This window comes from Maylandia zebra, linkage group LG6, assembly GCF_041146795.1.
Source record: "Maylandia zebra isolate NMK-2024a linkage group LG6, Mzebra_GT3a, whole genome shotgun sequence".
Classification (NCBI taxonomy): domain Eukaryota; kingdom Metazoa; phylum Chordata; class Actinopteri; order Cichliformes; family Cichlidae; genus Maylandia; species Maylandia zebra.
This window is the reverse complement of record NC_135172.1, coordinates 10,330,692-10,344,681: the sequence shown is the minus strand read 5'-3', so window position 1 is coordinate 10,344,681 and position 13,990 is coordinate 10,330,692. Positions and strand designations below refer to the sequence as shown.

At 41.5% G+C, this 13,990-nt stretch overlaps 1 protein-coding gene across 1 annotated transcript in view; it reads left to right on the top strand.

Moving 5' to 3' along the window:
• The window catches only part of LOC101464297 (voltage-dependent T-type calcium channel subunit alpha-1I), a 167,166-nt gene that overhangs the window by 50,175 nt on the left and 103,001 nt on the right, over positions 1-13,990 (top strand). The window contains exons 5-6 of the mRNA XM_014411480.3: positions 6,529-6,871; positions 8,226-8,318. Coding sequence (XP_014266966.3) covers positions 6,529-6,871; positions 8,226-8,318 — 436 coding nt within the window. The remainder of the gene's footprint in view (positions 1-6,528; positions 6,872-8,225; positions 8,319-13,990) is intronic.

The following is a 13,990-nucleotide window of genomic DNA, read 5'->3' as shown; positions in this document are numbered from 1 at the left end:
TATTGAGGTTTTTCACTTATGTCATGCAAGTGTTGTCCCTTGGACATGATATAACCACCGGTTACTAGGGAAAAATGTGTATTCCATGATTGGTTGGTAGTAATTCCTGGAGGTTGCGAGGTGAAAATGATTGCAAAGAAAGTGCTGTACCAAAAACTCCTGATGAGTGACAGACTGCCAGGATTGCCTGTACTTTTACTCCCTCAGCTGATGGGTGGGAGGCGTGAAGATCTAAGTTGGCAATTAATGTGATGCGATGTAGGAGCTTCAAATTGATATCATAGGTGAAGTTACTAAAAATAATGAATGACTTTGATTTTCACTGACATCAACCTCAAGGTTAGAGGTCATGTTTTCTGAAATTCTTGTCAATGCAATAACTAGTGGACAAGGCAACGTAGAAGATTCAAATTGATACCATAGGTGCAGTTACTAAAAATCTGAGTTTGAAACTCAGTGATCTTGACTTTAAGGTCAAGGTCAGAGTTCAAGTTTTCTGAAAATTTTCTGAATGCAATAACTCAAGAACACGGTGACCAAGGAGTTTGAAATTGACACCATAGGTGTGTGTACTACGAGGGAGGAAGCAAAACTGAGCACACTATACACAAGAAGAGCAACTACCAAAATAAAACAGGAAACATGACACACAGATTAAGATGCGGACTTGACACCGGAACTGGGGAAGAACAGACATGAGAGCATAACTGACTGGACGTGACACGTGGAACACAAGGCACAGTAACAAAACCTAAAGACCAGAAACCACAAAACACTAAAGATGAAAAACACAAATAAAAAACACTAAATGAGACGAAATGCAAAAACCAGGAAACACAAACACTGGGTTCCTAGATCCAGGACACCTTGAGCTGAACTGCCATTATACTTAATTAGTTGAAATGAATTAGATCCTTTTTGTTCACTTTTTATATTGTCATGATATTTTTGTGATTTAAATGTTATCTCCTAATACTAATACTGTCTCGGAACGCTTGTATAGAAAAGAATGATAAAATAAAGTGGCCCAAAGGTAAAAAATGACCTAATACCAGCTGGCTTTTATTCATTATCTGCTCACTTGTATTTTTCACAGCAAAATTAAGAGATTTTTAATAGTCAGCGCTTCTTAATTAGTCATAAATTATGACAGTTCATTTTCCCTGGTAGGAAATAGCAAATCAGAATTAGAAGCTTAAAGCTAAACAGGTGTTGTTTGTTCCTAACCATGTCTATGATTAAGAGTACAGCTAATACCACTGTGCAAACACAGAGCTCAGACAATAACTGGGATTCTGTTAGCGGTAAGGAAATGCCTGGGGAGACCAGATCTGAGGCCAAGCATTTGATTGGGCCAGTTTGGCTGCAGAGTGGGCTGGACGACGGTTCGCACTTACAAGCCCGGAAAGAAAATAATGATCTGATGAGAGGCTTTGGGGTAGGTCATCACCATAGTAACCAATTCTGAGATGAAATGGAGAGGGGATGTAATCATGGGATGCCCTGATCTCCCTGAGTAAATCTCAATAATGTCATCCAATTTTGGTAAAACATTCGCACAGGTACTCTTTTTCCACCCCTTTTTTGTCAGAGAGCTGATGTAAACAGTGTGTGACGGTTGTAATTCACACTGCCAGGTTTCCAGAAACAAGAGCAAGAGGTATGAAACAGCTGCTTTAGCTGGTGCCTCTGCTGTCAGGAGTCCAACATCTCTTCAGCTGTGAAATGACTGCTGTCTGTCTGACACTCTCTGGTGACGAACATAATCACCTCGGTATACAGGAACACACAGCTGATGTCCAAACTGATAATGAGCGAGGCTGTGATATCTGCTGTCAGCGGATGTTGGCTCAGTCGTGCACAGAGGTTGGGACTTGTGGATGGTTGGCTGTCTGTCACATTTTTCTCATATTTACTTGTTCTTCTCATACCTCCAGTAAGGACTGTGAAAAGGATGAACAACACAGGGGTATATCTGGGAACACATGCTCATTTGTGCAGACAATACACTGCACATTTACATCCCTAAGAGGAACATGAGCATGGAAATACCCCTAAAAACTAATGTCTCTGTAGTGAGATGTCCAGAGAGAGTCAGTGAGATACTTCATATCAGTTTTATTTATATAATGGCAAATCACAATAGAACTAGCTTCAGGATGCTGTATATTGTAAGATAAAGACCCTACAATAATACAGAGAGAGCCCCAACAATCAAACGACCCCCTTTGAGGAAGGACTTGCGAACATTGGGAAGGAAAAACTTCCTTTTAATAGTCAAAGGAGCTTGCAAAGAAAAGCATCTGGACTTCTTTCAGTTACTTGAAGACGTTTCACCTCTCATCCGAGAAGCTTCTTCAGTTCTAAGGTCAAATGGTGGAGAGTCCCAGATATAAACCTATTGGGAGTTTCCCCCCACAGAGGCCATCTGATCTCAGGAATTCACATGATAAGGTGGGGCCAGGTTTCACAGTGAGCTCACCCGAAACTCTGGCTGACTGGGACCCACACCCAGTTTCACACCTTGGCTCAGGCGATTAGAGGATCATCAGGGGGTCCTTTGTCCCTCTGTGGGGGGATACTCCCACTAGGTTTATATCTGGGACTCTCCACCATTTGACCTTAGAACTGAAGAAGCTTCTCGGATGAGAGGTGAAACGTCTTCAAGTAACTGAAAGAAGTCCAGATGCTTTTCTTTGCAAGCTCCTTTGACTACGATGACCTGGATGACTGAGAACCTTCACAGAGACATATTCCTTTTAATAGGAAGAAACCTCCAGACTCAGGGAGGGGCAGCCATCCTCTGACCAGTTGGGGATGAGGGAAGTAATATTTTTGAGTGAGATAAAGCTGCCTCTTTTGTACTTTTAGATATCTAGCATGCATTTTCTTAGTTAAATAAACTGAAAATTTTAAGTTATGCGAGGAGCACACAGCATAACAGGGAATTCAGCAGAAATGACACAATATTTGCTGTCCACTGACAAATCAATCGTTCTGACAGACAGCTTTATCATTCCTGTGCTACGATGTGTAAATGCATGGTATAAGTATATCTTGGTAACACTATATTAGGTACAGATTTATTGGGTTATTATCCAAGACAATATGAGGTGGCAAATATCTACTGATGATCTGATATTTGCTTAGGAGCATGCTAACAGAATTTTATGAACCTCTGCTGGTAAACCAGAGACTCTACAGTAAACCGAAGCTAAACTGAAACAAAGTTTAGCTTAAAACACACTTACAAAGTTCAGTGGAAGGGCATACGTGGTTAATACCTACCAGAGCTACTGTCTTAGCTTCAGACATTTGGGTTAAAAATACCTGTTTCAACTAGAATCAGTGCACATGGACAAAACCTGGTCAAAAATATCCAGTGTTATGCTGGATATATGGATCATGTTTTTTGGCTTGTTAATAGCTTCTTTTGAGCCTGCAGTACGCAGGGACAGAGTCAGTGGAAGCAATACAAAGACCTACAAATACACAGAGTGTGTTAGACAGAGAGTAGTTACTATGCTGCTTCTATTGAGTCATCATAAATACCAGGTCAATTGTAATTGCTAACCAGTATGTCGTTCTCTGGTCTGCCTTCTAAATAGCAACCCTACCTCACACTGAAATAAAATCACACACAGCTTCGCTCTTTTTTTCAGCCTCTATCTTTTCATTTTCCTAATATTGCCAAAACGATCACATTTACTCTCTTCCTCCTCGTGTTTGGTTTATTGTCTTCTCTTTTCATCATTTCAGCTTTACTCCTTTGTCAACTGCTTTTGTATCGTGTGTCTTACATTTTCTTGGTTTCATTAAACACAGACTTTTTCTTGGACGCAGCTAATCAAGTCATAAATTGAGAAGTAGCATCAGCGTTCTATAACAGGCAGAGCAGACGGTCACGCTGAACCAGACAGCAGCCTGCTGCATAACACCAGCGCCAGACCGTATTAGCTTTTCTTTTAAAGTCTGCTTATCTAACGTCTTCTTGTCTGCATTTTCTTCATCTTGTCATGCACCCTGCTGGACGAGCTACCAAATTAGAATTAACTGAGGAAAAAATGTGCTGCTGATGTCAGTTTGCAGGCTAGATCGTGAATAACATGTTTAGCACATGAAAGGTGGTCGAAACATGGCCACAGTTTGGTCTGGTTAGGTCCTTTTTTATTAGTGACAGTAGCTGCTTGTGGACTTTATGTTTGGTACCACTAACAACATGCTGTCCCCACATTACATGTAGGCACTGTCTAGTACTTTGTATCTTTCCTTCATATCACTCAGAGTTATTAAGAGTATTGAGGTCAAACAAATATTAATATATTACTCCCAGAAGAAAGTAATATGTTACACTAGCCATTAGTTTACTTTTGCATTACTCTGTAACATAGACATATAAATAACACTCAGGTTATAAGACCTCACAGAACCCTACTTACTCTGTGTTAGCGTGAAGAGATGTTTGAAGTAAAGTTTGCTGATCATAGCAAGAGGCGCGTTTAATGCAAGCTTGAAAGAATCCTTAGTAATGCAATGAATGGCATAATTGAAACTGTAATGTGATAAATGCGACTGTGGTACTCAAAATTGTAATCTGATTACCGTGCTTTTTTAAAGTTCTTGTACTTGTTTTTAAATCTGTAATCTCTTTGTGAACTTTGTGAACCCTGGGTTTGCTTTATAAATAAAACTGGTCACATAGTCCTTGGGCTGGCTGAGATAAATGTTTGGTAAATGGTAAATGGCCTGCATTTGTATAGCGCTTTTCTAGTCCTTAAGGACCCCAAAGCACTTCACACTACATTCAGTCATTCACCCAGTCACACACACATTCACACACTGGCGATGGCAAGCTACATTGTAGCCCAAAAACTTTTTTCACGTCTATGACGGCGCATTTTGTTTTTTGCTTGTCTGGCTGTCTCGCTAAATCAGGAACTCTTTGAAAGAATTTCTTAAAATTTTGCACTTGGAGTCAAAGCAAAACTGATTCGATTTTAATGATCAAAGTCAAGGACACAGTTCCACACAAACGTTCAACGGGATACAATAATACAGTGATGAAACTAGTGCATATTTTTTATGTCTAGACAATGGTGATTTTAGATTCTTCCTTTTAAAAGGTACTTTCAGCTGCTCCCTTCACTAGGGGTTGCCGCAGTAGGTTGCTCCACAGTTTTGATTTGCTAGCTTTTTAAGCCTGATGCCCTTCCTGATGCAACCAGCGGGGGATTTGTACTTCCTCCTGACATCAAACCAGCAATCTCTCGCTTCTTACGTATGTGTAAACTCTCCACTATTCGGTTTCTTCTATTTAAAAAAAAGTATTTGCACTACATTATAAAATCCCATCATACTCCTTGACAAAAATTGATTTTAACACTTTAAAAGTCACGCTTTAGAAGGTGACACAAAATAAACTTGTCAGTCAAAAGATTTTTTTCAGCAAAAAGCACTATAAATCACACTGCTGTGAAATGTTTTTAACAGGTTTGAGTCAGGCTTTGAACACATTGTTAAAATTCTGTTTGCATAGAAGACTTTAAAGCCTCCAATATTTTTGTGTTTCTGTAGTTTGCAAAACACGAAAAGAAAAAATCCAAAAGGGAAATTTCACATTCAGTGTGAGAAACACGCAGATTGCTGGACTGAACAGCGAGTCTGACGGCTTGTTCTCGGGCTGCCTTTGTAGCCAGTACATGATCAATCTTACGTCAAGAAAAATGTTCGTCACACGGAAACGGTGCGCCGCGGACAGACAACGGCTGTCAAACAGAGTCAGACCGCAGACTGTCAGCTAGATGTGTCAGGGTTAAAATGTCTCCATCACTACCACCCTGCCTCTGTGTCTGTGTGCGTGCGTCTGCTTGTGGTGTATTTCTTTCAATTTTACTGTTACACACATAATCTTCTCTCTCTATCTCTGTCCTTTCATCCACTCATCTCTCCACTTGTGAGCACTCATATAACAAACTTAAAATGCACTATTACACATGAAGCTTTGATCTAGGCTCGTGTGCATCTCTTTGCATGCCACTATACTTGTAAAGAAACAGATGGATGAGAATGGCAAGTTTAGAGATGATTTTGTTTTCTTCTTATCTGATCATTTATTAGATATCTTCATTAAAAAAATACCTCGAAATGGTATGGTATATGGGTGAAATTCTCTTTCACCCATATAATATGACTTCTGTTCTGCCTGGTTTAAATGTGAGACTTTGTTGATGAAATACACTATTCCTGTCTATAATACACACATTTTATGCTGATTTTACTATGACTGGATGTTTAAAACTGCATGTCTTTGACTCTGACAAGCAGATTTTTTCACCATTCAATTCATAAATATTTAAGACTGATTTCAGATTGTCTTTCATCTGTATCTTTTCTTCAGTTTTTTCCTTTCCCCTCTTTTTTTGACCCATTTCAAAGTGTATTTATCATTTTTAACATTACGTTGTACAAGGAAATGTTTTGTTTTTAGGATACTGTTGTAATCATCGTCTCCTTCCTGGACTCTTCCAGCAGTAGCGGAGTCAGTCTCCCTCGGCCTTACTACATGGCTGATGAGGATGACGAGCGTCCTTTTATCTGCTCCCTTCCTGTTGACAATGGCATCATGTCTTGCTCCGATGTGCCGGCCCGCCGAGAAGGAGGCAAGACATGCTGCCTGGACAAAGATGACATCCTGTATCGCCAGTCTATCGGTCTGAGCCCCGAGCCCCTGGCCAACGGCAGCGTCAGTGTAGCAGGGCTCTGTGTGAACTGGAACCAGTACTACACCAGGTGTCATACTGGGTACAGCAACCCCCACAAAGGAGCCATCAACTTTGACAACATTGCCTTTGCCTGGATTGTCATCTTTCAGGTGGGTTTTTTTGTTTTTAACCTGAGGCTGTACAAGTAAATCGAGTAATTAAAACACTGTTTAACTGTGTGATGATTCATCCTCTGTCATTTTTATAATTCATGATATCTGATGCTGTTAAATAATACAAGGGAGACATATCCAGGTGGCAGTGTGTTGGAGTGATTAGCAATGTTGCCTCACCAAAATCAAGGTACTGGGTTTAAATTAGGCTGGGTGGGGGTTTATATATGGACTTCGCATGTCAGTGAAGGTTCTCCAGCTTCTCCCACAGGTTCAAAAATGTGTGGGTTTAGGTATTAAGGTAACTGATGATTGGCCTCCTGCCATCCTGCCTCCAACCGTGTCACAGCTGGGATGGACCCCTGCAACCATGATTTGGCTAAGCAGAGGAGGATGCAATGATCACAATGCATATAAATATAAATGGATATGAATGAAAATAATGGAAATATTTATATACTGTTCAAAAACAACAGCAGCAAAAATAACCAAGAAAACATTCAGAGTATTACATCAACACACTGAAACGTACTGATGGCTGTGAAACAGCTGATACCAGTTACCTCCCTGCCATTGCTTTCTTGGTTACATCTATATCTGAGCAGGAGTAATGAATTAAATTTAATCTACCTTACTTTTTAGAAATAAAAACTTGGGAAAAAAGTCTGTATGCTTTTTCTTTTTCTTTCCCAGCTAAGTACAAAGACTGGAAACAGAGAAGCTTGCATATCTCTGTCCAAACATAACAACACCTAATCAGCACTTGAATCAACATGTTTAAACTATATTAAAATAGATTAATATCAAGTTGTAAAAACACATTGTCTCCATTTTACAGAGAGTTATGAGTTGGGTTGTAGTGGTAGTGGACACTTCACTCTGCCTATCAAGGAGGCTCCTGACTACTTCCAGCAAGGATCCGTCCACAGAATAACCCTGTTTAACATTTACAAATCATCATGTTTGCATTTAGAGCATACTGTCTATACGTTTGTGAGCATTTGTGATGGATCATGGCACCCCAACCGGTCGCAGCAGGTGGCCGCCTGGTCCTGCTGGAGGTTTCTTCCTGTTAAAAGGGAGTTTTTCCTTTCACTGTTGCCAAAGTGCTTGCTGAAAGGGGGTCATGTGATTATTGGGGTTTTCTCTGTTTTCTTTGTATTATTGTAAGGTCTTTTTATACAATATAAAGCACCTTGAGGCAACTGTTGTTGTAATTTGGTGCTATATAAATAAAGCTGAACTGATACCTTCAGATAGAGACAAGCCAGATGCTTCTTCTGGTTTCCAGTTTCCATTCAGTAATAAAAAACTAAATAACAGATACTGTCAAATGTCTTTCTGTTTGTAGGTGATCACTCTGGAGGGCTGGGTGGAGATCATGTACTACGTGATGGATGCTCATTCATTCTATAACTTCATCTACTTCATCCTGCTTATAATTGTAAGTAAGACATGGCTTTGCTCGTATTTACAACAACAGAGTAAATGTGGACACGTTAGAGTCAGTGCTCAGGTGCTTCAGCATTTGCTTTAAGGAAACTTGCTTAAAATGTACTTATTGAGGTTAATTGCTGATGTATTTGATTTTTGTGAGCATGATATATGACTGTGTTGAGATACCTTCCTTCTTTTTATACGACACACACACACACACACGCACACACACAGAGCTGTCAGTGACACAGTTGAAAGCTGAGCTGAAGAATCCATCATTTTTTCTGATAAAGTACTTTTTAATCTCAATCCTTTTGTTTCCCTCATTGTATGTGTGCCACAATATATTCATGCTTTTTGTGTGTGAGCATTGGTGCATGTTGGTGCAATATATTTCTTTTTAGCCTGTCTCGCATGTGTGTGTGTGTGTGTGTGTGTGTGTGTGTGTGTGTGTGTGTGTGTGTGTGTGTGTGTGTGTGTATTTGAAAGTGTTATAATGCAGCACGACTGCCAGTCCCGACTACTTCCCCAACCCAGGGGCTGTCTTGTCTTTTTATTATACTTTTAATTGCCTGCCTTCAGATTCGGACAGGAGCTTTTCCTCTTTTCCAGTTTCCTCTTCGAGCCAGTGCGCCTTTCATTCTTTACCTCTTAATTTATTTTAAGATTACTTTCTACATCCTTCTATCGCCTTAAATCTGCCAATCTCTTCAAGCTGCACCCTGTGTTTCTTACCTTGTCCTGTCATAGATCAGTCCATGACTCAGTTTATTCTACCACTACCCCTCTCTACTTCATCCATCTTTCCTCACTCATTCCCTCTTTTCTTTAACCTGCTTGCAACTACCCTTTCTTTTTCTGTTTTTTAAATCTCTACCACCTCCCGGCTTCCTTCTAATACTCACCTGCTGCTTTCATTTGCTCTCCTCTTTCTCACTGATGTGTATACTGGGCAATATTCATGTATCGGTCACTCTGCTCGTTCTCATTTATGTAGAAACACACAGCCGAAAATTGCCTAACTACATCCAATTTGTGATGTAATGGTTGCCTTTTCAAAAAATAATATATATATATATATATATATATATATATAACTGATGAAGAGTGGAAGGAGGATGAAAGGAAGGAAGGAAATAACCAAAGGCTGGAGTGAGGGTTAGTAGATGATGAAATGTGAGAGAAGGGGCGGTGGGTGGATGAGGGCTGGGAGTTGTTAGACAGATGGAGTTGAGGTGTGGAAAGTGAGGAGAAGGACTGCGAGCAAGCTTAAGAGAGCAAGTGATGAAGGGGGGAGGAAGTGAAGGAAGGATGGGAAGAGGGTGGATGGATCGGTGACAGGGAGACCAGGACTAGATGGACTAGAATGTCAGCATGAAATCAGAGAGAGGATTGGAGGACGGGCGAGAGGAAGCAACCACATGTTGGTGTCTCTCTTTGATCTTAGGTGAAATCCAGATAATTAGAGTGAGTCCCTCAGGGCTCACGTATTGAGGGAGATCACAGTACAAGGTTTAACAGTGTGTCATATGACATGTCTGTCTGTCCCTCACCAGTGGAAATTAACATGACAAACTGCACAGCCCAGCTCAGAAATAGGAAGTTTAGTAAAAACACTACATAGAATATATAGAAAAAAATACTGCAGGGAACTCTTAAGCAACATAAGCAAATGTCATTCATACATGATCTAAATGAGGATGCAAATCTCCATTAATTAAAGTTTCTCAAGATGAACGTGTTGTAATTCATTATGTTGTTGACTAAGCATCTCTGCTTGATTTTGCTCCCTGGAGTTGTTGCATATGTCTTCTCTAGGGATGGGTATCGTTTAGGTTTTATCCGATACCAGTACTTTTGAAACGGTGCTTAAACGATGCTCGAACTGGTGCTTAAAGAATGAAGAACACAAAATTGGTCCAAAAACCTCTCATGTTCAGCTGTTTTTTTGTAAAAAGATAACAATGTTAGCTTTTTGGCATCACTCTTGGCTGGAAGCAGCGCTTAAACAATGGAAAAAAAACACAAACTTTGTCCAAAAACCTCTCATGTTTAGCTGTTTTCCACTTTTCCTTTGGTCATTTTAGCCTTTTTGGCCAGGGTGAAGGGAGTATCTGCCATCAAACAAGAAGACAGCCGCATGTAACTACAACGGTGTTTGCTAGTTCACCTTACATGCATTAATTTAATAACGTGGTTAGCCCACTCAACGTAAATTACACACGGACAACATTAACCTCCTAGGACCTGGCGTCCACATATGTGGACATCACATTTTGGGTTATTTAGACCAAAATACTCAATTTTGCTCTACAAGGGCCTGATATCCACTTACGAGGACATTATACTGCTCAGAATTTTAAACAAATATCCTCATATGTGGCTCTTATATTTCATAAAAACAAAAATAAGGTAAAAAAATAAGCTGTGGTAATTCTTTGTTTTTACATTCATCAGGCCCCAATATGCCCAAATATCAAAGAGAAATTAAAAATGCATGCCGTGGAAGATTTTGGGTCTTAGGAGGTTAAGGTACTCACCCAGAGAAGAACGGCTGCTGCTGCCATCATCATCCGTCATCATTTCTGCAACACTGGCAGGGCTAGGGGCCAGGACTCTCCTCTTCGGGTTTTTGGTGGATGTTGCTAACTCCGGGTCCGATAACAGGCAACCCACCCGCAGTAGATGTGCACGGTGTGAGGTCTCGCAGCAAGCTATTAAATACGGCGCATTTCTCGGCTTTTAACAAAATGCTATGCGTCGCCAGGTGTTTCATCAGATTCGAGGTGTTACCTCCTTTGCACAGTATCACCTTAAAGCACTTGTTGCAGGCTGCTGAGTTTGCATCTTTTGCTGTGAAGTACAGCCAGACTTTGACCGCTTCACCATGGGCATTTTTAATCTGTAGCTCTGCTCTAAAAGAACGTACGTACCTGGGCCCGCCTACTACGCTTGCAGAGGTAAAATGATTGGCTAGAATCCAAAGTGTATGACATCTCAGGAAAAAAAAAAGCACCAAAATAAAGCACCAAAATAAAGCACCGAAATGTGCGCTGCTTTTCGGTCTAGTTACTACCGTTTATGTCAGAACCGGTGCCATTACCGGTACCCATCCCTAGTCTTCCCCCCATAGAGAAAAGATTTAACTGCCAGCCTCTTGTTGGCTTTGTTTCGGCATGTTTCAAGGCTTGTTTCACAAACAGGCTTAGTGGAGGAAAGTGATTTACTATTTACATGTTAAAAGTTCTGCTCACATCACAGGCGTGTCCTCATCTCCCTGGGAAACAGATGAGGAGACTTTTCATCATTCTTTCTTTAATGCTGCATGACACCATGTGCTGAGAGATGGAATACAGCAAGCAACAGCAATCAAGACCGAGAAAGACAGAGGTGCCAGCAAACGAGAGAGATATAAGTTCAGGTTGCGTTTAGATGCTTTGATGATTTCACTCACGTAACATGCATGCAGATTAAGTGTGCAAAATTGAATTGAACTGAGAGCGCAAGAGAGTGAGTACAAGAGAGTGCTAGAAGGAAGCTAGATGAAAACAGCCGTGAGAGAGAGATACAGAGACCGAGTGACAGATGGAGAGACAGATGAAAAAAGTGAGATAAAGATGGAGAGAGTTAGAGAGATGCTTTGCAGTGATTACCATCATGTAGAGCAGTTTAGACAAGAGGACTCAGTGGAATTAAAGGCTTTGCATGGAAGATAGTTTGGCCCTGTGGAATTAAGCTTTGACATCTACAAATGCCATCCTCAACCTGTTTTGTTGCAAAACTGTAAAGCGTAGTAATCCTCCTGATTTGACACTTTTTAATCTCACCTTCTGTGTTCGCTTATACCTGGTATTAACATCGAGCTCGTTTGCATATATGGACATGTGCCACAACACAACAAGAGAGGATGTCCTGTCCTGTTACTGTATATTTTTAAGGAAAGTCCACAGAGTCATCAGCAAAATGTAGTTAAAATATTGTGTTTTTAGGAGGAATCCACCGAAATCTGGGCTAAAAACATAGTTTGTAATGCCCACATATGCACATTGTGAGTTTAAAACAAATCATTTAATACACCTCATCTGTGTACCCCTTCTTCTAACAGATACTTTCAGTGTCTGCAATAATCTGCTTCAGTCCATGCGTGTCCTGGCGATCCCTTTCGCATAAAAGAAAGCAAGAGACTGGTTGTTATATGTCATAACGTATGCTCAAAAACAATAACTCCAGAGTTCAGCACTACATTTCTGAATCACAATTGGACCTGAAGGCCTTGCAGAAGTTGCTTTATTACACATCACAGCTTTTTTATCGTCGTGTTTGTTCTTCTGAAATCATTTGTGTGTGTTTATTGCCTGGGCACTGGAACTATCATTATGAGGTTCACAGAGATGTTGATGCAGAAAACCCCTCAAAGGGCCTCAAAAAACCTTGATACAAACAAATAATAAAAAGATTAATTTGTTTCAATATGAGCAGTTTAATAATCTGTCAAATATGATGCAATGTTCTGCCATGGGCATGTATGGCAGCCATACATGCCCATGGCAAAACATTAATAAACACAAGTGACCAGTTAGCAGATTCTACAATTCTGCAGTGTGCAGGGTGCACTCTGTGCTCAGATTCATCCAAATGCTGCAAGCCTGATCTGATGAAGCTTTACAGTAAAAATGCATAATGAGCCAAAGAAAACAGCCTCAGCTAATGTGGACTTCACCATTTTTGTTGGTGGTCATTTGATTGCGTTCATTTCGGGGATATCACTAAAAAGGAGTCTTTTTAGCACTGGCTTGATCTCGGTTAACGCTGTGTCTTTAGCAACAGTACTACACATCTGAATATCGTTACTATTTAATCATTAGATTTGTCTGTCTGCACGTTGGTACTCAGTGTTCAGTGTGTGCTGGAACAAATGCAAACTGCACCATTGGAAAACTGCACTGTACCGAAAGTCCATTTTGCCGTGGCTACCATTTGGAGTGAAAAAAGCACAAAACCAAATAGTAAATGTGATGCACTCCTAAAGGTTTACAAGCCTTTCACATGGTCTTGTTTTTTTGTAGAAAAAGGCCCCGAGGAAATGGTCAGAAAAAGGCCCCCAACCGGACATGACCGGGGTAGCGGTCATGTCCGGTTGGGGACCTTTTTCTGACCATTTCCTCGTGGCTGCGTGCAGCGGGGCTAGGGGAGGGTCTGTGGTGATGGACGTGGGTTACTGACCTGGTAGCCTGTCTGCCCCTGGGTGGGTCCGGGATGGGCGTGAGGGTCTGGGGGCGCTCCATCTCTGGGCCGGGGCCCTGGCTGGGCCTCGGGGCCTTGGGTCCTGGTTTGTGTGTTGCCGGGGTTGTGGGCGGGTGGGTGCATGGGAGCCCATCCCTGGCGCAGGGTGCCGCCGGTGTGTCGAGTCGCCTGTGGGGCTCTTCAACCGGTGGGGGAGATTGTTACACCTTGCAGGAGCTTTCTTCCCCTCAGGAACTCTCTGCAGGAGGGGGAGATACAGGAGAGGTGGAGGAAGATCTCAGCCTGGGCGTCTATTGTCTCATGTAGTCTGGAAGACGAGTGGATGGTGGGGTGGGTGCAGTTTTCTCTGTGGTGGGGTTGGGTGGACTGTCCCGGGCTCTGTGGGGCCGGGGGGCGCTGCTGCGCTGGGCCCCGGTCTGGATGGGCCTGGGCCCC